General features: G+C 39.6%; 1 protein-coding gene across 3 annotated transcripts in view; it reads right to left on the bottom strand.

Moving 5' to 3' along the window:
* DPYSL2 (dihydropyrimidinase like 2) overlaps positions 1-24,728 on the bottom strand; it is a 377,715-nt gene that overhangs the window by 143,616 nt on the left and 209,371 nt on the right. For all 3 annotated transcript variants that reach the window (XM_069214158.1, XM_069214159.1, XM_069214161.1), the window contains 2 exons: positions 17,222-17,310; positions 10,182-10,366 (listed from right to left, as the gene is read on the bottom strand). In XM_069214158.1, coding sequence (XP_069070259.1) covers positions 10,182-10,366; positions 17,222-17,310 — 274 coding nt within the window. The remainder of the gene's footprint in view (positions 1-10,181; positions 10,367-17,221; positions 17,311-24,728) is intronic.

Here is a 24,728-nt window from a genome sequence, read left to right as displayed (position 1 = left end):
CTGGGAGTCCATTCCGGTCGGACGTTAGCCACACCCCCACCCACACACATTCACAAACATTATTAATAGCCATTTCTCTGCTGAGACCCATCATGAGCATTAGTACGAGTGAAATAAAATAGTTTCACAAAAGTGTAACAGTTTTTTTTTTTAGAGTCACTCATAATTAATCATAAATATCTACTTGACTGTGACAAGTATGTTGCAAGACAGAAAGTGACCGCTAACCAGAGAGGACAACCCCTTCCCCACTTTTCCCTTCCCTAGCCACAAATGGAGAGCAAAAGATACTTTTAGCTTCCAGTCACAGAAGCCCCTAGAGCGGTCATCACAGCCCTTGCACTTACAGATGCTCCTAAATTTAGTAAACGCCTCTCAAAGCACTGAAAAAAATCCCTGCCGCTCAATGGCCAGTCTGTCTTTAGCTCACTCAATGGCCATTCTGTCTTCAGCTAACTGTCCAACTTTGCGTACAAAATATACAGTACAAGTCTCCTTCCGGACCTACGTGGTCCCTTTTTGCTGCAGAGCATGCAGAGTGTTAAGGTGGCCTCCTGCCCTCTTCTTCTTTGCTATTTCGTAGTCTATAAACCTAGTGAGGCTATGTTTGCCTGCCCTGCTGCTTCCTTCTTTATGCCTACTTTGTTTTCTCATCAATTTCTTTGCCACTCTCCTTACAGCATGCCCGTTCAGTACCCGTCCAGCTTGCAAGCTAGCCTGATTCTGTGAACTTGCTGTCTCCAAAGTCAACACACCAAAACTTTCATTACAGGGAACATTGGCACTCTAATAGTTATTGTGGTTAGCTGTGTTTTGTGTGGTTTTAAGATGTTCGCAAGTGGCATTTGTCTTTTCACTGAAGGAGTATTCTAAGCTTTGGGATGATTGAAATTTTATGAATATTAAGCAATTAATTGCCAAAATTATAAAAGTGTATTTATTTAACCATGGCGTTGATTTCAGTAACATATGCTGCTTTAATAAACTGCTTTCACTGCTGACCAGCATTCACATTTTTAATCTGAGATTTCTGGATCACTGCATCAAATTGTGAACTACACTGGTACTGTTCTTCATTCTGTGTTTTACATTTATTTGAACTGTTTATGCTGTAAAGTCAGCTACTGCCCACTTACACAATCCAGCTCGCCAGCTATACACCTTTTCACAAGGATCAGGGCCAGGTTCTGAAACCTCAACAGGCCCTTCATTTTCTTAGTGATCCGCCCCATGTCTAATAAGCATCATATAGTGTCCGGTGGGAGCAGGCAACATGTCACTTCCGTCACGCTCTGTGTCACTTGCGTCCAGAAGGGTGATATCACCGCACTGGACCAGACCACATGTATAAAATCCGCCTTAGACGTGCTATACCTGGGGCACCGACTACTCCCCCCTGGGTACACCATCCCAATCCTGTGTCGTGTTAAATATGTGTGGTGTGGTTAAACTGTATAAATTGGAACCTAGCATTCTGGACACCTGTCAAACCAAATGAAGACAGCACTGACATCCTGTTCAGTATATCTGTAGCCAGCGCAGTCGCCCACCAGTCACGAAGCTACTCAGTCATCCCCGTGGAATGTCATCGCAGGACCATGTACAAGCAAGTGATAGCCTTAGTAGAATCCCTATTAATGTACCTAGTCTCAGCCAACACACCCTTTTTTTTAGATAAACCTTGGACTGATTGCCCCTGGGTAAGGGATGCTAAAGTGGACTCCACATTCTGAAACATACTGAGTACCTTGAGCACTGATTACTAAGTACCCTGAATTTTTGTTTCAGAGTGCAGTGACCCTGTAATGGACCTCTGCAGGGAGCAGGCTTGACCCTTTGGATGAAGGAATAGGGCACAGATGTATGTATGTGATTGGCTTGCAAAGCCCACGTTTATCCTTTTATAAGGCTTCAAAGGGAGCAATAAATCATACCATTTCTGGAGAAGCATACACACAGGGTTTCTGAGATGAAGAATCTTACATCACCTAGACAAGCATGCTTGAAACTAACCCCAAAGTGCCAAAAGGTGGAAAAGAAAACTGAAAGCGAAAGACATCACTGCGACAACACCGCAGTAAGGTCATACAGTCAAGTGATCCGTAGAAAAGAGGCTTTTTACAGTTAACCTGAGTACTTAGCATCACCAGAATTATATACCGTAGTGAACACAAACCAACATCAGGCATCCTGCTGAAAGGTTTACAAATCCCAGCTTTTCTGCTATGAGGAAAATGTAGGTCATCCTCGTACAGCATGCACAGCAAAAGCTGCTGGCCCATCAGTACACACACTGCAATTCTAATCTCTTCACAACTGGAGCAAAGCATCCAGCTGGAAACCACTCCGAGCCGAAGACCTCAGGGAGCGGGGGCGGGAGACTGTTAATGAAAGAAATAATACGCGGTGCTGCGGATGACACACACAGCGCTATTTAGAGCACAACAGAGTACTACAGATGGCTCAAATGTAATATTAGAAGAATAAAACTCATAAATCTGTCTCTACTTGGCACGCCCATAGTAGTCTCCAAGCCATGTTTTTAACAGGACTCTTTTGGAGACCAATGTGTGCACCACAACTACCTTCTGGTACATCAATTAATGATTGAGAAAAATTATGTTGTAACTATGCCCTTGCTTCAAAATTTTCCAGAAACGATCAGAATCCCCTTTGGTAAAGATGGAAAACTAACATGCCTTATGATCATGTGGTGACTTAATAACTTACTGACGGAATTGTTATAGCTGGGAATACCGCCTGAAGACACTCGTTGTTCCATGTTACAATCAAAGAGCAGATGCACAGTTGGACAGAAGGAACTGCAAAGTGTACAGCCATACACAGAGCTTAAAAAAAAAAAAAAAAAAAAAATAGGACCACCGCCTGTCTGGGGCTGTAAGTAACTCACTAAAAAACTAAAACAAACATTTGCAATGCAATGAGTCTCGCGTTTGCTCGAGTTAGAGCTATTAGCATTGTAAATTCCCCACTGGACTTTTCTTGCCACATAAATTGAAAATAAAAAGTAAAACAGTTTACATAAGCAAGTCAATTCAATGCGCCACAGCCGCCATGAGCGTGAGCGCAAAGTAGACACACAAAAAGGAAAAAAGTTTGCTTGCAGTCAAATGTATCGGCAAAGGTGCAATTATCCATGTAACAGGGTCGATGGGGAAGGTGGTAACAAAACCGCCTCAAGGAGAGACAAACTTAAAACATTTACTAATAATAACAAAGGACTTTTGAAAGGCAAGCCCATTAACGAGTGATAGTGATGGGCGTGGTTAAAAGCCCAAAGCTAGATTACAACACGTCAAAGCGCTTGCACGCTCGACGTAAAAAGCTATAGCCCTTGAAGGCCCTTTTACAGGACAAACCTCTGATCGCCATTACTAGAGTGACCAGTTAGGGTCACCATAAGGCCAAGCATTTTGTGTGAAGCATTACATCGCTTGGCACCAAAGTTGCAACGGCCACACAACTTTCGTGGTACTTTATTTAATTATACATTATAATGACGTGCTCTACAATATTAGACCTGGTTTCCTGACTGCAGAGCACGATACATCCACCATGTCAATAAGTGCACCACTCCACCCTGTATGCACTTTTGAATTCGCAGTTTTTACTGCTTAGCGCATAGGAATGGCAAACGACAGAACAATTGGGAATCAATTAATTGGCAACAGCTGTTGCCTTTAGACAAACACCTACGTGTCCAGTCACAAGAGAACTAATATTGTCATTCATTTCCAAAATAACAATACACAAAAAGGCCAGCAAGGAAAAGATGCAGCAAGTTATTGTGATTTTCAAATGAGCTGTTCAACGTCTGTTAATGTAGAATTATAGATATGACTTACAAATAATGTAATCACGATCATTTAATAAAAAATCATTCAAAAGGCAGAATTATAAAAAGAAGTTACAGAGATCTGGCCAGGAAAAACATGAATAAACAGAGAGATTTACGAGTGGGGCAGAGACAGGCACATTCAATCTAAAGGCCTCGCACATGAGGGCCAACAAAATGCCTTACTCAATTTACCATGCAAACTCAATCATGAAAATGGCAGGACATAAAGTCCCAACATCTGCCTGGTACGTCAGTTATACAAAAGTTTTTTTTCTTAAAATGCACGGAACTCTATATTGCTAAGATTCAAAATACATTTGCCAACGCAGGGAACACCAGATAAGAAATACTAAATAACCAGGATGCACGATAGTGCCACAATATTGCACTAAGAAAAAAAAGTATCACTGCATATGTGGTCTGAACAACAATTACCATACAGAAAGTAACTAGACGGTCAGAACATGACTAGCAAAACATCCAGCACGTGGCCAGTGAATGGGAGACATTAAATGTTGACCCCAGAGGATATTAGCAGTGTGGATCTGAAACAGAGAAAGGACAAATGATATAGGCCACAGAAGGACTGTGCCATATTTGGAAAGGCAACCCATTGTGTATGGCAAGTTGCCAGGGGGAAGAAGATAGTGAAGAGTAAATCCTATGCAGAGGGAGGGATGCAGTGCAATCAGATTATGCTCCAAGCCTGAAACAGAAGATTGCACAAATTGGCTGTCTTGCAATACGATCAGTCCAAAGCTTGTGTACTTTAATTCAGCTGTATGCAATACATCCGGGGCTACCTGGAACAGCATATGCCATGCCATCAAAAGATATCCTGCTTAGGGCCCATAATTTGTATAGAATGTCTCCACTTTTAATTTGAAGTAGGGGCAGAAAGAGGAAACTGTTCTCTTTACACTAGATTAATAATTAATACAGATCATTGAACTCGCTTTCCAAACTGCTTTAGTATTCTGCACTTAAATGCAGCGAACTGAAGGCCAGGTTAAACGGCTGTATAATTTCATTGGAATTGCAAACATGTTTCGTAAAAAGCACCGAGCCATCAGGATTCTTTTAAAACTTATTTAAACACTCAGCAATGTGGTCGCAACTATGTGGCGCCTCCCCACAAAGAACCACCCTGACCACATTCCGCCATCCCCACCCGAATGTCACTGTTTCTTCAAAAAACATATCAGTTTTGCCTTTTGAATAGCTTAAAACATGTATGTCTCAGTTGGAACTCGGTACCAGTTATTTTAGGTGTTTGATTAAAATGCAGTTATCGTGAAGCTGCAAAACAGTAATGAAAATTACTCTCCTATCTAAATAACAAAACCAAAAAATATTTAATAGAATACAACTCAAACTTAGAACAACTGCCTTTAATACTATATCAAATAAAGCCAGTCCTAACAACCTAATCCTAAACTAAACAGAACAAATATAATCAAAAATCATATATGTAAATAACACAACATGGACGTACACAGACAACATATAACAAAATATATAAAGGACAAACACACTGTGACTAAATTTCAAACAAACAAAACAACAAATATTCAATTTTAAAACCAATAATTACATCAATATAGCGACATATATCTGCATGAAAATAAATGTAGTAATCCATATATAACAACTCATATACATTTATGTTCTGCCTATATCTTATAGATCACCAAAAAGTATATAAAAGTCTCTGCATATCACAAAGCCTCCAAAACAGGTTTTGCAACAACTTAATTAATAAAACAAGCATTTGCAATGCAAAGGGTCTCGCAATTGCTCGCGTTAGAGCTATTAGCGTTGTAAATTCCTAACTGGACTTTTCTTGCCACACAAACTGAAAATAAAAAATAAAACAGTTGACATAAGCAAGCCGATTCATAGCACTGCCGTGAGCGCAAAGAGAGAGACAAAAGGAAAAAGTCTGATTGCAGTCAAAGTTAGACAAAAGTGCAATTATCCATGTAACAGGGTCGATGGCCAAGGCTGTAACAAAACCGCTCTACAAGGAGGGACAAACGTAAAGCAGTTACCAATGAAAACAAAGGATTTTTTAAAGGAAAGTCAGTGAACGAGTGATGGTGGTAGGCGTGGTTAAAAGTCCAGATACATACCAACACAGTGGAAAAGCAGCACTTGTGCGCTGCTATGTTCGGCCTAATAGAAGCAGGTCACTTAAAAGCAGGGTACTCTGAGCACCGGAAGCAACACTGGAGGTCAGAAACAGTTCTTTGTATGCTGCGCACTCGTAAGCGAGCATAGCCTTTTCTCTTTCAGAATACAGTTACTGGTAGTGCCCAGTAAAGTAGTAGCAAAGCAGTAGTTGCAGTAAAAGCTAGGACTAGTGAACTCTTGTCTCTATCTGGAGCACAGCTGGAACCACTGTAAAATGGTAGAAAGGAAAAGGGATTCCTTCACAAAGTTACATATAGTTTTGAGCAGGCTCATGTTTGTCAATGATTGCAACTGGGTTTTTTAGGGTCGAGCGCACAAGCTATCCGTCCCTGTTGTAATCTCTCTTTGGGTTTTAACCACACCCATGTCACGCCTGTCACTTTCATTGGTTCGTGGGCTTGCCTTTTAAAATCCGCTTGATTTTATTAGTGAAAGTCATGTATACGTCATGCCTTTTCTGGTCTTTAGCCCTCCCCACGCGCACCAGCCAACTAATGAAAACATATGAGGCTCCATGTTTTCAGCATGGTTTCTGCACTACTTTAGCTTTTTATTTTCCACATATCGCGATCATGCTGGGTTTTATATAGCGTGATCGTTTTTTTGGTTTTCAATTTCAGCGCGATCGCGCTTCGTTTTACATAGTGCTAGTTTTTTTTTCTTTCAGTTTGTGTGGCAAGAAAAGTCAGGCTAGGAGTTTACAACGCTAATAGCTCTAACTCGAGCAAATGCGAGACCCGTTGCATTGCAAATGCTTGTTTCTTTACCAAGGACAAAGCAAGAGGCTGTTACTGAGTGATTTAAGAACTCAAACTGTGTCTTTCTGTCTGTGAAGAGGCAACAGGCCAACGTCACACAGTTCGACTGAAAGAAACACTGGTGCACACAGTTATCCAGAGTAATAATTATAGATCTTTGTCATTACTGTCTTTGTGCTGCCTACTTTGAAAGCCTTGTACATGTTATTATTGCTGCTCTCTCGCAGCTAAGAAGCCAAGCCCAGAATGAGGATAGAATCTGAATAGTACCAAGCTTGATCCCTTTGGACACAATGTTATCCATACCTAAAATTGCTTTGAGGTGATGTAGTGTGTTGGTGGGGGGGGGGGCAGTGTGGAAAGGATAGCTGAAAGAACAGAAGAGCAGGAGACTAGTAAGAGATGCATAAAAGTTGAGGGAAAGGATGTAGATAGGAGAAATAGGAGAGAAGCGGATAATGTGCAATGTGTAGGATAGTCGAAGATGTCTAACAAAGAATGGAACCAATAGCAGACAAGTGAAAAGGAGGGGGCAGACAGAATCAGGATTGTGACAGATGTGTAAAAAGATGGAAAGAAAAGCAGAGCAAAGTCGGGACAGCAGAGCAGTGAAAAATGTGTAAAGGAGAGGGAGTCAAGTGAAGGGCTTAGCTTCAGGGGAGGGTTTGGGGTATTACACACCCCCAATGAATGCATTTTCTGGGAAATAGTTGGGTACAGGTGCTTTCAGTCAGATAGGTTGAGGGGACTATTGGATTTCACCAGGAATTTTTACATGAACACAGACAAAACGCATGCACACTCTCTCTCTTTATTCTTTGAAAATCTACAAAAACGTTGGTTATGTAACAAAATATTGTGTTTTCTCTCACTACACCTGCCAATGCACATTTGTCTCCCTTTCCACTGCCCCATAGCCACTATAACGGGCTCTATTTGTCATATTTATGGAATTCTGAAGCACTCCCGCCCCCAAATCTTACTGACCAAGCTACACTACTGAGCTGAGTGTATACAGGGTGGAAGCAGAACTGTGAAAAAGAAGAAACAGGAAGCACAAATTGTGAAATGTGTAAAGAGGTTGAGGAGGAATGAAGGATTATCTCCCTCATTCTGCCATTTAAATCATTAATTTTTGTAGCTTGCACACTTGCATAGTAATTCATTGAATGTCTGCAGTGAACGCAAGCTTAGCTACATTGGACTGAGTACTTTCATAGCCGCACAAAGAGGAAAAAATTAAGTAAGGAACACTGGAGAACACTCAAAAACAAAAATTCTGAATTCTGTTACCACTTGCCCCTAAAGCACATCACTTCGAGTTTTTCTAACAGTCAGTGACTAACAGCACTGAGGCAATCACTTAACGTGATGACCGCGACCCTTGGTCATCCTCCATTTTGTGTTAGAAATGTGCATTGTAGTATCATAAGTACAGTTTTGAAAGAACATTGTCGAAATCAGACCGACATGTAAACAATTCTGAGGACAGAAATTCCCCCAAACAAAAGAACAATGCATCGGGGATGTGCCTGGAGGACAGCAAATGTTTGGAAGTGATCTGATAAAAAGAGATCAAAGGAAAAAAAAGTTTGTCACACGAGAAATGTGCCACAAACATGGCCATTGCCAGTTACATAACAGATAGGGCAGGCTGCTCACATAGTGAAAACTGCGAAAGTGATCAGGATTTCACTCACTTGTCTTTTACCTGCTGCTGGTGGTGGTACCAGCGTAGGAATTGTCAAATCAAGCAACTTTGAAAAACACAATAAGGTTATGTTAAAATTATTTCAGAAGTTCAACCAAACACATGTGGAGCGCCAGAGCAGGACATTTTTGCAATGTGAAGAGTGCCAATGGAAGGAAAATAAAGGTAGAAACTGGCAATATCCACAGAGGTGGCCAGATCTCGAATCTTCAGTGGTCATTATTCCTGTGAAAGGGAGAAACCCACTAATTCCCATTTACTAACAATATCTTATCTCACGTTCACAGTCATCAAAGTCCCCAATGTACTGATGATGGATTTAGAGCATTGGCATTCCACAGAAAGTAAAATCATTGGCGATCCAAGCAAGATTTGAGAGCTCTTGGCAACACACAACAAAAATCCATGAAGTGCTCCACCGTACCAGGTATTTTTGTATTGTTTTTTTAATTTTTTTATTAACGTTTTATCCCGACGTAAGCTGGTTATATTAACCTACTGCTCCAGGGCAGGCAAATAAAAGGCGGCTTCACCAACTTTTCGGACCAAATGCTAAATCCATGAAGACAGAACTGTAGGCAGCTATGGTCATTGTAGAGGTTAAGGCTGTATTCAAATAGTTGAGAAGGGATTTTTTTTCGGCACGCCTTTATGTTACCACAGTGGTTGTTACAATACTGAACCACAACCAGCCTAAACTGAATGCAGCTGGTGACAGTGCCATCTCTGTAGACCAAGAATTGCTTTAGATCATTGTACTCAAGTTAATCATTAAGATTTACATTTATTAACTTAAACACATATGGTAGTCCTTTCCTGTATGATAATTGTCAAAATATGAAAAATGTTTCAGCAATTTCTCAGCCAAAAGTCACCAATTGGGCAGTTGCCTTTAGTGTTAATCATAAATGTGGAAACGTACAAGACTTTACTTGCTTACATGCCCCCTGGCACCAGGCAAAAACTACTAACGTGTTTGCCAAACCACACTAAAATGGCACAAACTGTGGAATGTTAAGACTCTGTCATTAGATGACTGGGGGCACTGAATTGATTGAGTAAAAATCATAATTAAAATTATGGGCATAGGCTCAGAGCAAGCATATTTCCACAGATGTTCGGGATATGAATCGTGCACTTATTTTGGCCAGGTGCCTGAGAGACTGTATAGGTGTATGAATGGAGCTTCCACAATACAAGAATAATGAACAGATTTAGCTATCTGTAGATCCAATGCTAGGTAAGGAAGGGAGGACCCAGTAGTTGACATAAATCATTTATCTGATCACATGCAAATACAGCATAAAACTGATAATAATAGTGGTCGTAGAGAGGACTAAGTGAATTAAAGAGTAATAGTGTTGTTACAAAATCAATAAACAGGCTGGCATGAAAGTGAAATCAAACAAAAAAAAAAAAAGAAGTGTGTATCAGAAGCCAGGGGAGATTCTCAATGGTGATCACATGTACTGTGCTTACTTCTTCATTAAATGGCAGCTATTCTTAAAACAATGATTTTCTATATTGTTTCACCACAGAGGTGACGACCACATTTCAAACAAAGGACGATGAAATTGGAAACTACATAGTTAAAATGCTCAATAAGTAGGTTGGATGCACAGATCGGAAACATAGGTAACAAGCATAATCTTCATCTTACTGATCATGGTGGTGCCTCCAGCCAGAGCAGCCTTGGTTCCCTGGAAGAAGTCATCAGTTGATGTTATTCCTTGATCTGGCAATTGAAAGCGAGTGTGGACATCAATGCCACCTGGGATCACCATCCTTCCATGGGCCTCAATAGTCTTCACACCTCCCGGTACAATCAGGTTCTCGCCTATTTGCCTATTTAAAAAATAAATAAATAAGAGAAACAGACCAGTTAAGTCACACCAGGTAAAAACTTAAAAAGCCCCTACAAAAAAATAATCCGTCTGTTCCTAAGGCAACACTGTGAAATCACATTTTAAGGTGTTCATGCATGTTTGACAACGATCAGATGTTGGAGGTGGCCGTCATATTTTAATGGGAAACATGGGAAATTAAAGATTTTCAACAAGGATAAAGGATTTTGTCAAACATGCAGAATATGGAAAAGTCAGAGCCGGGACGCCTGAGGGATCTAGAGTTCATTATTAAGACGTAGAGCAGCTCTACCTACATTTATAGCACAATCTGACAACATTAATTCATTGGTTATCATAAAAAACAATTGAATAATGCAGAAAAGGCAAATAGGTCACAATAAGCAAGACACCTCACTGGAAAAGCATGCGAAGCAAGGTATTAAACATTTTACAGAACCTTTGATAATACATTTTCTATAGTGAAAATCATGGCCTGGCTTTTTGATTGGTTTACAGTTCCTTCACAAAACATGGGATTGAGCCATTCTTGGGATAACATATTGGTACATGCCTCCATTACACAATGTCCTTTAAGATTACTATTGTTACAAACAAATTTCAAATGACAGCAAGATATTTTTCTACTATGCTATGGTGTTCGAGCTTGACTTTTTTTATTTCAATAAAAATCATTTTCTCAGACAACTACAAAACAGGTTCTTCTGCATAAATTACTGGGTCTAAAAACTGGACTTCAACAACACGATTACTGTCAAATCTAAATGATGCGAAAGTCACTGCAATAAGGGTTACAGGGGGTGGTTATGCCCAAATGGGAATAAACAACTGTAGATGCAGGCAAATAATTAGAATGACACTAATCATTTTATGCTGTTACCAAATATAAATATCTCAGTTATCACCTTGTACCCAGATTAATAAAGTAAATGCAAGGAATTTACTTGTATGAACTAACCGACATGAGCTTTGCTACATGGAAGACGATACAACAGCTCATTGGAATGGCAACCTATGTGCTAGTTTATATCAATTCACCTTTAATCCTCCAACAATGACTCCTCCCACGGGGCTGATGCAGACACTTAAAGTTTGCTCCAACACACTTTTTATTCTTTTGTCATGTACAGCGTAAAGCGTTTTGGCCGCCACTGAACAGCCTTGACCATACGAATGCAGCATCACCATCCTGCCTATTCTTATGTAACACGTCATTATGCAAATAGAAACAGGTCTCAAAAAAATCTACTCGCCCACTTGCTATGGCGAGTCCTATTTTATGAGGTGGAGCTATTTTTTAGGACCTACTCACACCTTCTGGCCAGTTGACAAAAAAACAGGTGTTCTGTTGAGCTAGAAAGTGGAGCAACAATAAAGATGCCTTTGAATCTTATTCTTATCACATCTGCTCTGTGTTCAGAAACAGAGGTCAAAAGTCAGTTTGTCTTACAATTAATTTTCCTTCTCACTGCAGAGTTCCAGGATTTTGTCAGATTTTTTTCTAACACAACATTTAAATAGCGAAGTCAACTGTACAAACATTTCCAAAATATATTTCAGTAGTTGTGAAAGCCCATTGCTTGTACTTCTGTGTGAAGGAAAAAATATTTTAATAGGATGAAAACAAACCAGAACACTTTACTTGGTTATGCGCAAAGAATAAATGTTGTCTGAAATCCAATTTTCACAGATTGTAAGTACATTATATAGTTTTACCAATAAAGCTGCAAGTTAGTAGGAAGGTTTTTAGACATTTCTTGGAAAAGTTCTGTCTGTAAATAGCAGTGTGCAACCACATCATGGTTTAGTAATATATGTATTAAAAGTGAGTGTTTAAACAAACTGAGAAACACTCCTGCCCTGATGGCAGTGCTATTAATAAACTAAGAGGCAAGTAATGGATCATGTGTTCCCAAATGTGAACTAGATTCTTTTTAGGATTGAGGGTGCAAGCGCTCTGGCCCCTGTTGTAATCTTTCTGCAGGTTTTTAACCACGACCATCACTTTTGTTGCTTCGTGGGATTGCTTTTTAAAATTTGATTAATTTCATTACTGAAAGGGATTCATAAGTCCTGCCTTTTCCGGTGTTTAGCCCTCCTTGAGAGCACTGGTCAACTATTGAAAACATACGAGGCTCCATGTTTTCCGTATGGTTTCTGGACTACTTTTTCTTTCGTAGGCAGCGCGTTCTCACTGAGCAGTATTTGAGCGCTTTTCATGACTACTAGTTTAATTCTATTGTTTATCCTAGCGCTCCTTTGCGAATTAAAGGGTTTACACAGAGCGATCGCGCTCGTTTTTATTACTATGCGAAGGTAGAACCGGACCAGTCTTTTTGCTCTGATTGGTCTATGCCTAGAAGGTACGCTCATAAGCGACAATAAAGAAAAAGACGACTCTGTAAACTAAAATGTTTGGCTAGGATCACAAAATTTGAGGCCCATTTACGGGTCAAGAACATTAAAGTTATGGTCGAGTAGATTATTCAAGCTACTCGACCTGCAGATCTAGTAACATTTGTATGATTGTTTGAGGTCTGAGACAGAACACTTCACTTTGTGCCAATGCATCTTTGTTCAATAATGCAACAATCTCACATCATAAAAAAATACTTTCATCATCTTTATACACATATTCAAGGCATTTAGAATTCTTTCATCATCGATGTTAATCACCACACTGCTTGGCAAAAATTAAACCTTGAATGGGTAAATTCATTGTGCTTTGCCTGCATTCTTCATTAAGGCATTGCTATGCAATCAGCACAACACTTTGCAAAAATAAACCTTACAATGGCAAATTCATTATAACACTCCTCAATGCGAATATTCAATACTCCATATTTACATTATTTATATGTGCTAAAAAAGAGCCTCTTACTATTAAGCTCTAGTGGGCTGACTCCTTTATGCCATATTCTATAAACCGAATACTCCTACACATTTTTTCCAGGCACAGCAAGGGAGGAGCTGCTTATTTTGTATCTTCATGACCTACAGCTAGATGAAGACACTGCTTATCCCTAGTTTAGTCCACCAGAACTCTCCAAATCCTGAGTAGTGTAACCCTCTGTATATCTCAAATGCATTCCTTATGTTGAAAAGTCACATTACAGAAAATTGTGCAAGTCTTCTTCACTATGCAGCTCATTCGGGGACTTAGAATTTAGAATTAAATACCTAGTTTCAAGTTGCCTCAATAATGTAACTATCACTTTCCCGCCTATTGTACTGAACTGTATCCATCACAAAATACCTAATTTGTGATACATTGCTTTTATGAACTTCTACACAGTGCCCTACAACTGGGTATGAATGGTCTACCTTAGTGATTGCATGCATGTGCTGCAGATCGCTTAAGAACCTGCAGCACTGTGCTGTCTACACATCCTAAATCGCAGCTGCATTTTAAAATATACAACATATTCACTTTTGCAGTTTAAGGCCTCTGAAAGTTTGCGAGGTGTATCACTGAAAGGTGTTAAATAAACAGATGTATTATTACCTATGGTGCGTGCTCTACACTTTTTCAAGGTAAGCACATTTTTTAACTTTTTACCTTCCAGGCTTTCGCCAAGGTGTTCCTAATCAAAAGTACTCTGCGATAAGTGATCTGTGGATTCCTTGGAACTAGGGACCCTAAAACTAGATCTGATTGAATATTGTGCCAATTCCGTCTCACTAAAGCTCTTAATTCATTGCGAGTTTTAGTTACCTCAGGGCACGAATTATAGTTACTTGAAAGAACTAATTAGAATGGCTGAATTTCTATGGTTTTGTACGAGTAAATTCAGAACCTAACCATAAAGTCCCTGTAATCTTGGGTTTTTTCGGTGGGTTTCGTTTTTTCCTTTTTTTTTTTTATATAAAAAAAGTAATTCTGATTACTATATGTTATTCCAACACCTCCATGCACAGCCGTTGGTCCCGAGGCCAGGCTTTGCAACAGAGCTCTTATAACCACCCAACCCTGCATCATGCATGGCCTTTGGTCGTGCGCAGCACAGGTTGGCCACAGGGCCTGTCTCTGTCAGTGGGTGTGTTAGTCTATGAGTGGGTCTGAGTGGATGCATGAGTGCCTGAGTGGGTGTGTGAGTGAGCGTCTGAGCCTCTGAGTGCATGTATGAGTGAATGAATGAATTAGTGTATGAATGAGTCTGTGGTTTTCTTTCAAATCTTTCCATAATCATGAATATTTCTTGACTAATTCACAAAAATTCGTGAAAATCCATGAATTTTTGTAAATATTGCACGCTGTGATGTAAAATTATATTAAACCTATAATTTGCCCCTAAAACACACCTATATCACAACCCTGTGGTCAGGGTACCTTCACCCTGATCCCCTTATGGCACTTTTAATTTTAAATTTCATCCCCAGGGACCGTGTCCTGTGAAATAAATGGCAGTCACAACTTTCTAGTCAGGTTGCGGTCAGCCAATTGCAATACTTCTTTTTGCATGCGTATTCGCGAATTTCATGGCCAGAGATATATGCCCTTAAATATCTCCTAAACTACTGAACAGATTTACACCAAATAACAAAAAGCACAATCTGCATACCGGCAGTTAACTTTCTCCACAATTTGGTGTAATTCCGTCCACTGGTTCAGCCTGTAGACATGTTGACAGATCCTATGGGAATTAACATGGGAAACGCAATGGTTTTTTAACCCCCTTCTTCTTGCCCCCCCCTTTGACAGATCACCCCAAAACTTCCTTTGCGCAACAAAATCACCGGGCCACTTTTGGGAGAACATTTTGTGAAGATTGGTCAAACGGTGCAAAAGATATAGGCAAGTCGAAAACCAGTTTTTCTATGGAAACTAGGTTCTAACTAGAACTACATATTATATATATATATATATATATATATATATATATATATATATAAAAATCTATAGACAGATACATTCACTTAAAAAACAAAGGTTACAGGGAAGTTATAGCTAGGCTCACATTTTAAATGTACCAAACCATAGAAATTCACCTGTTATAGTTAGAGTTATCTCAAGTAATCATAACTCATGACCTGAGGCAACTATAGCTCGCGCTCCTGCCATGCACAGTTTTTTAGTCAAAACTTTTACTGCAAATATTATATTGATATTATCAATAATGTTATCAAAGATGTCACGAGTGCCATAATTTGTGGGGTAATTAGCAGTGCATGGCAAAGTCTTTGCTACATTAGGTTGCTTTTTCTTAAAACTTTGCATAAAACCAGAGGGCTCTCTGACAATGAGCAAAACCCATATAAGGAAGTTTTCAGTAAGTGAATGTTGATGTACACAAATCCAATCAAAATTCTGTGACTACGCTCACAAAAGTATAATAATCTTAGACTTGAAATATCTTTACAGACAAAGCTGAAAGACTACTGCATGCTGATTTGAACATTTTGGAGTTAATAGACATAATGCGCTGACTATTAAAAGCTATAATGTATTAGTTTCCAAAAAACAATAGCTTCAGGAATCCTGGGAGAGCGTGCTGGACATACATTTGGATGAGGATCAGAGGATTGAGATATTGCAGAGAGCTAAAACTTTCTGACAAATGCAGTTGGGGAACACTCCACAAAATCCTCTATATCATCGACAGACCGAGTGAATGCTGGTGGGGTTGTGGAGGGAAGGGCACACTTCCCTCATTTTATGGCCCTGTGTATGGAGAGGTTCTAATATGGAATGCTACTAACAGAAAAATAAGTGATCATGGCTCACTTGAGGGGAGGGTGGGTTAAAATGTCTTGCCTTCCGAGGAAGCCTGGTGGCAGAAGATATCGTGGATTCTGGGTTGGAAAAGTTGCATGAAGAGGTCTAGGGAAGGAGCAAAGCTTTTAAAATCAGAAATTTCAAAACTGGTCTTTTACCAAGCTACAGAACGTAATGAACCCAATTGCCTCAAGAGAATATGGGTACAGAACATTTTAGAAAGAAAAGAACTGTGGGATGCACATATTAACAGTGGGCATGAGAACCAACTTATTTAGCTCAAGAGAAAGCAGGAACCAAGGATAGATCCAAGTCACCTGATGGGGGCACTAGTGGTGTTATGTGGGTGCAGGTGATGTGGGATGCTACTCCAAGGCTGTGGAGGTGGGTGGATTGCTTTGGGAGGAGTTGAGTATTACAATTATGGTTTACTTCACATATGGTAATGTCCCCCTATGCGATGTAAAATTAAATCCAACTGAGTTAGAGCTATTGCAACTAAAAAGCCTGGTGGCATGGACGATGAGTGAATGCAGATTGATCAGTACTGCATCTAACCTCATTTCAAGACACTGAAAGAGGCCCAACCCTTTGCCAACGTCGGCCATTCGCCTTCCACACTTCTGTAATCCCAAACAAACAGTAATTTAAGACGTTCTGCTGGTCTTTTTTCCATACATATATTACAAGGAAATGAGTCCCTAAAGGAAGAAAACCTACCTACTTACCTGTGTCTGCAATGCTAAACATTTGTAATTTGCTGCTGAGTTATTAAAATGACAGCGAACACCAGAGGGAGAATTGTTCTTGAACGTTCATTGTCGGGTAAAACGCAGGCTGCACAGAAGCATTCTCTTTGTAGCACAGTTGATAAAACATTGCAGGGCAGACTTAAAATGCCATCTGCTAAATCGACTAAACCTAAATGGACACAAGATCTCATAATTAGTGGTGTCTGGCAGCCTAAAGGAAAAAAAACATTCCTTAATCGAAAGGCTAATTTTACAACTCGGATATTTTGATATGTGAAAACATCAATGGCACACTGTTGACCTCCACTCATGACCAGCAGAGACCGCTACACCTTACTAATTAGCATAGGACATAAAGGTAACTTACTTTATCAAGCCATCCTCCATGTAAATGTCAGCCAAGAAACTCTGGTCATCATTGACGATTTTGCCGCCCTTGATCAAAAGACGATCGCTCTGAAATAAAGAAATGTTATTATGAGACCATATGCTTTATCAGTAAAGTCAGATGCATTGAAGTGAAATCCTATAACAAACTCAGGGTTAGTAAAGGATCAAACATGAGATATCAGGACTCTTGGAAAGCAGACACCAAAGTGTGTGTTGTCACTGCCGCATAGTGAATAACAATGACTAACAAAAGTTAGTCAATAACACCCCAAATATGCAATTGATATGAAATTGAATAAACAGGATAAAGGTAAAAACACCCACGCAACACTACCAAAACCCCCTCATTTTAACAAGCATTTGCAATACAACAGGCCTTGCATTTACTTGAGTTGCAGCATTGTAAATACATAACTGGACTTTTTTGCCACATTAATTGGTCACCCCTGCTGCATATTTCAATCCTTTCAGCCACATAATTCCAGTGGCCTTGCATACAACTAAAAGGCTAGTAGGCCTACTAGAATATATTTTTTTAAAAGGCCATTAAAGCACATACTACTCCAAGGTGCAAAACATATTTACTTGGCAGTTGGTACAGGAGACATTGCCCACTGGGCAATGAATAAGTAATTGTACTACAAGAATGCATGCTTACTGGATCATTGTCCCTTTACCGCACTCTGGGGAGTCGAACAAAATGCCCACGATTCTTCACACGCTTAAGGAGAGCTACCTCATCTAATATTAATGATCCTCAGTCAGTTTTTAACTTAAATATTATTTATAAAATATTGACCATTGTATAGCATAATCAACTGTAAGCTCTCCTCAAGGTTAATTTTATGAATACACGTACACACAGTTCAAGTTTCATAGACTCAAAAATGTGTAGTTCATATAGTCAGGTTTCTGCTTTGTATTCGCAGCTTGTATCACGTTCTAAATAACTCTGATGAGTAATGTTTTTTGGAGAGAGAACATGCTTTTGTCTAGAAGCTTGGACTCATAAGGTAACGCAGAGGGTTAATGTGCCTGCTGCAAAGAACGTTCACTAGGCAAATCTTAAAGTGCATATAATGTAAAAATGTCAAAATAACTGGTGATTTATGCTCTCTGTAGAGAGAGAACATACTTTTCTCTAGTGGAATCTTGGAGCCATGATAAAGTAGCACATAAGCTTAACATGCCTGCTGCAAAGAAAGTGTACTAAGGAAATCTAAAAACGATAAAGCTGATCGAGTTCACGATGTGAGCACCATGGCAGCCAAGAGAACGTACTTTTGTCTAGTGGAAGCTTGGAGTCATCATAAGGTAGCACACAGGGTTAATGTGCCTGCTGCAAAGAACATGCGCTATGGAAAAATCACAAACTGCATGTAATGTAAAAATGTCAAAATACCTCTGGCGATTTATGTGTTGAATGTACTTTTTTCTATTGGAAGCTTGGAGTCATCATAAGGTGGCACACAGGGTTAATATGCCCGCTGCAAAGAACATGTACTAAGCAGATCAGAGTGCATATTTTATAAACACATTTGAGCAGATAGAGTTTGTGCTCTGAGCGCATTGGCAGCCACGAAGCACAGACAAAAGAAAAAAGTAGTTTGCCTATGCTGAAGTGTATCAGCAATTGTCTATTATCCCTATAACAGGGTCGGTGTCCAAGACGGTAACGAAACCGCCCAAAGCGGGACAAACGTAAAGCATTTACCAATGACATCAAGTGATTTTTGAAAGGCAAGCACATGAACGAATGAAAGTGATGGGCGTGAGGTGGGCATGATTAAAAGCCCACAATACATACAATAGGTCAAAGCACTTGCACACTCAACCTAAAAATGATTGCTGCCTGGATTACAATGCAATTGCCGATTTTGCAATGCAATTGCCGATTTTGCACCTTTTTCTTTACACCTACAATGGGAAATACACAATAGCACAGAGCCTAAAACCGATGTTATTGAAAGTGGATGGCTACTGACCCTTAGACTAAAGATCAACATTATGAAAAATGAACACCTTAGGAGTTCAGCCTATAAAACAGATTTAAACTCTGCACTTAGCCAAGATGTCAGTCACTTAGCACATTCAGGCAGAATAACGAGAAAGCGTAAGTAGCAAATCTGAAATGCCCAACATGAAGCTAAACTATCACATTTACTGGAAACATATTAGAACAATATACAGGACTGCAGTGAGATAGCAGGAACTGTACAAAACAGCCTAACCACGGAAAACTGGCACACTTCCTTAACATAACTAGAACCATCCCATTGAGTACTCTGAAGAGGAAGAGGTCTTCCATGACACCATACAAGTAGATGTGCAAGTGATTTGGTACAAACCCCTGATTCACCAATCAAATGTAAGAAAATTGGCCAACAACTCATTGATGCATTCACATAACATACAAATATACAATCCCACTACTTATGACATCTTCACAAGCCACGTAGAACTCCAGTCTGCAATGGAAAACAAAGAAGTATTTGAAAAGTCATCCTCAAGCTACTGACAGCTCTGCTATGTTGGGTGCCAAAAATGCCAGAAGAACAGTAAGGCAGAAAAATTCTCTTGAATAGTTCTTTCTTGTGCCTCCTACTAAAGCCATAAACATCCTACATTATTCTTTTCAGACAGAACACTTCAAAGTATGGTATGATAAGACCGTCCCAACCAAGCCTTGTTTATTCTACAGAATATTACCTACATGATCGACTTGACCTGAGTAGCATAGATGGTATGTATCTAATGAGTGAGATGCTTCTTCAACCAGAGACTCATATGTCCAACCACAGTACCTTGAACTCTATTAAGAGTTTCTATGCCTTTTTATTTTGACAATTGATCTATTATGTCTATTATGTGTAAAGCTGCACAGCACTGGAAAGCAGCACATTATTAACAGCACAGGCATAAAACACCCCTCATCAGGATTCCTTTGTGAAATATTTATAGGAAGGTAGAATGCTTATAAACATGGAATGCTAAGATAACACTTGACCACATCTGGTATTCATTCCCATGTTAAAACCATGATCAAAGAAGAAAATTAGATTTTTAAATTGCTAGTGTAGTCAGAGGGGCTTGTGCATCATCAATTAAAGGGAAGAGTTGAGGGAATGGCCACCCACACTGGAGGTTTCTTCATTCTGCTCATTCAGGGCATTTTAATTCCTTTTTGGCACATTTTTGAAAATTCTACAACGTATGTACCAAATTATGTGCTAAATGTTGTAAATCAATAACTGTGCAGGAAACACTGCAGCCACAGAATCGAATAAATCCACTGACTCACAATTATCCATCGATTTATCAATTACTCATTTATAAAGGAAAACAAAAGCATAACATTCTGATTCCAGTCAGGGCCAAGTGTCAGCTTGTCTTTAAAGAAAACAGCCTTTTCAAGCTTACTGTCCTATAACTATCATGGAAAATAAAAAGACAAAAAAGACAATGTGCAACCTGGCTCTATTTCACAAATATCCTAGTATTAACATCCTCCTGGGACACAAAGGCAACAAGTAAAGAAGGTTTAAATAGAAACGTCAGTGTTCCAGCCGGAGAACAATATTTAAAAAGTAACAGTCCAAATACTCTGTTCTTGGGGAAAGAAGGCTACAAAATATGCAAGGAGCAGAGAGATTAAGAGACAAAAATATACTATGGAGGCTCAAGGTGAAAAAGGAATGGGGGAGAATGCACAGATAACAAGAGACACAGCAAGCAACAGCATGTGAGCTGTAGTGAAACGTCTAATAGGAGGCACTTATGTTAAGTCGAATGGGAAGCAAGAAATGCCAAATCGGAAGAGAGAAAAAATAGATGATTGACCGTGTGGGTTAGAGCTGTTTCAGTGGTTTCCTTTCAGCACCATCTCTTGGATGATCCTCAGGTTGGAACTATTCCAGGTTCTGTCGCTGGAAGCCTCGTGAGAGAGGTGAACATGATGTGAAAGGATTGGATGGGAAAAGGAAAAGCAAAGATGTCAGCACAGTAAAATAAGCTACTGGTTCAATGCATTGATCAAGAGTTCGGTTAGATGTTTGCATCTGGTGTGGGTATATTGCAATTGCTGTTAGCAACAACTAAATAGCCAACTAAATGGCATATCTGTGCTGTGTGGATGCACGTGACGTACGTGAAGTGACAAATAATTGAGAGGAACTTCATTTTTTCAGAGAAAACATCTACTGGTCACACAGAAATAAACATATTTTACTAATCACACTTTGCAGAAATTTCTGTGATCAGATACAAAAGATGGCCAGCTGCACTGAGCACTTCATACATATACAAAATAAGAAAATACAAATGTTAATTTTATGCAACAGTTTACCACAGCTCCACTGCACCAATAGATGGCGCTCTTTACAGAGAACACAGATCATTTCTCTGAAAGTAAAATTCTTGGTAAGAATAAGATTAAACCACAGAAGTTTATATCAGAGTGCAAAACGAAGTTAGGCCAAGGACGATATAATTGGTCTGATTGCAAAGTGTTTTTACACTTGAATATTAAAGAAAAGAAGCACTCCTCAGCCAGGAATGAGATATTACTTATCAAAAAGCCTTGTGAGTCTGGTTGATTAATATTACTGGCTGTAAATGAGTGGTCACACAGGGGCCTAGTCACAAAGACATGTTGAAGCATGCTTTGTGTATCGGTCTTAAAACATCTACCTCAATGTTAATAGAAGTGCAAAGAGGACAAAGTCCTTTCTAATTTGACTAAGTGTATATGAATATTCACATTTTGTTCCCATTTAGTAAGTTATGCGGCCAACTCATAAAAGTGTGTAAGAAATAGTGCGTACATGATTAGTCCTGTAGTACTTGCTACATACCATGTTTTTGAGTATCGGCCCCACAGTCCCTAATCATCCAAGACTCAAAGTACTTTAAATGCAGGTGGTACACATGACTAAATTAATGGTGGCCAACTCGGAATAATGGCAACCTGAGTGCACCTGTCAGTATTCAAACTTGTGAACTTCAGGTTCCATTGTCTATATGGAATCAGACTAGACTGATATAGTCGAGGTACCTAGAATAAAAAAGGTTCTCGACCAGTAATGTTGATGAACAATGCGGTAAGTCAATAATTTAGCTACAAGGCTGTGGGCTGGAGAGATTAAACCAATGATGATAAACTGCAAGCACGTGGAAATCGTTTGGCCAAGGTGCATTAGAGAGCTGCACCAAACTGAATTTGCTCAAATGATTTAAATTGATTCAAAATGGTATTTGCTTATAGACCGAGTTACAAACGGGTCATGTTGCCAACAGAACAAGAAACAAGGACTCAATAGTCACATTGTCAGGAAGGTCCATTTGGCCTTGGTCTGTCAGAATGAGGCCTATGCAAATGGACAAGAGGCCAGCAGACTGTCCCAGTGAGTTACATACATCCTCGCTGCTTGGATAGCCTGTGACCTGAAAGTAATGAGTTTCATTCCCCACAAAATCAAAGAAGACTTCTAGCCTTGCAAGGTCGGGTAGACAAATACCATTACATTTAGCAACTTGCAGCACTTTGAGTGGTATAAGTGCTGTATAAAGTGCTTGATCAAAAACAAGTTAGTTAACGTAACAAATTATTAATCTTGTGATATGTAGAACTTTAACCATCCCCCGTAAGTGTTCTACTTCTCTTGTCACCCTCCCAATGCTGGTGTGCGAAACTGGGAACTACACAAATTGTTGATCTAGCAAAGAATGTATATATGCCGATCTCATCCTTGAGCACCAGAGCCCTTTACAGGAAAAAAAGAGGCAATATTAACAAGTAATCCCCTTTTTCTTTTTTTTTTTAAACGTACTTATGCCGTGCAACATCGTCATTATGACAGGGCATTTGCATCTGTGAAAAAGATAGTCAAATGTCACCACATCATTAGCACAGAGAAGAGTAAGGAATGGAAAAATCTGGCTGGGAAGAGGATATACAATATTGGGGTATAAAGGAGGAGCAGATTTAAGGGGCAGAAGGTGGAGAGGGCAGTGTCAGAAGGTGGAGAGGGCAGGAAGGTACAGATAGGATAGAGAGACCATGAGGCAATGTTTTAAATTTCAGGATCCCACAGGCATATATGGGGCAGGGGTATGGGAGTATATGTCACCCAAATCCTAAATTAATAGAACATACGTTTTTTTAGTAGATTGTTAGGGCTCCCCAGATCTGCTTTGAGTTTCAGTTCTCATTGCAACATGGGAAAGGGGTTCCTGGAAGATTGGGTACGCTTAGCCCCCATCGTGCTATGGGTGAAGGTTTGGTCCTCTCCAGAAATAAATTTTAATTGTAAAATTTGAGAGGATGGTCTTAAACAAAGTAAACATTTGGCTATCCCATGGATTTCCTATGTGAAGAGTGTACACCAGGATATAAATCACCTTTTTGAGATTCTCAAGAATATTAGCACAAATATAAAATGCCATGTTAAGGAATTGTACTTGGCCCATATGGATAGATGAGAATGACAAAAGTGGCTGATCTGTCTTCAGTGCAATCTAACATACCAATTTCTACGGATGTTTGCATGGAGCATTATTTGACATGGGTGAAGGGGCTAGAACATAGGTTCTACTTAACCTGGCTTACACAATTCACATTCTGGGTGCTTTTTCAGTTACAGGGTTACGGTTCCCGTCACTGCCTTGTTGTCCGTGACACAGAATTTCTAAGCAGTTCCCCTTGCACTTTGTTGTTTTGCAAACTATATTCTGTTTTTAGGAAATAGTTTTTATGCCCTATTTTTAGAGAGAAATGCCCTATAACATATTGGGAGTGTTTTAGGATTTGACAGCATTTGGTGTCCCCAAAAATATACTTTGCAGTTTCGGACTTTATTACCCAGGTGTTGAGAACAAGGAGTAAGTATGCTGCGTGATTTAGAATTGGAGGCTTGTGATTTTACTGTTGTATTTATTAAAAAAATGTTCTATGATTTCTTCGAGACCGAATAAAGTTGTTTGATGATGATCTCACAATAGACTCTGTTCAAGGCACCAGCATTAGAGACATCATTGCAGCAAGTGAGAAACAGGAGGCAGAATTGAAATCTCAAGATTTGTTTCAGGCATGGAAAGGAAAATGTACAACACCAAACTAACAGCTCGGAATGTAAAGCAACTTTGTATAAAAACAAAGTACCCTGAAAAATAAAACTGTTGGGTGGAGTCCAGCGATGTGCTTATTAGCCTATGGAGAGCAGAGGCTGCATGGAAACGCTGCAGGCATAAGCAGCGCACACAGCAGCAGACTGTTGGAACGGCATGATAGTCGGGGCCAAAGGAATTTCTGCAGATCAAGCCAACCTCTCTACAGGCAGTGCCAGGATATGGTAGAGCTCGCCACACCACTATACTTTGTAGAGTCCTCACTTCTGAGGGAGCTTAATTCCCTCTGGTTTTACCGCTCAAGGGCCCTTAAAATGTCCTCTAGGCGAGGAAGTGTGTTAGATAATGTTCATGTTTGG

The sequence above is a fragment of the Pleurodeles waltl genome, chromosome 11 (genome assembly GCF_031143425.1).
Source record: "Pleurodeles waltl isolate 20211129_DDA chromosome 11, aPleWal1.hap1.20221129, whole genome shotgun sequence".
NCBI classification, from domain to species: Eukaryota; Metazoa; Chordata; class Amphibia; order Caudata; family Salamandridae; genus Pleurodeles; species Pleurodeles waltl.
Note: the sequence above shows the minus strand (reverse complement) of the source record. Positions and strands in the feature narration are given on the sequence as shown.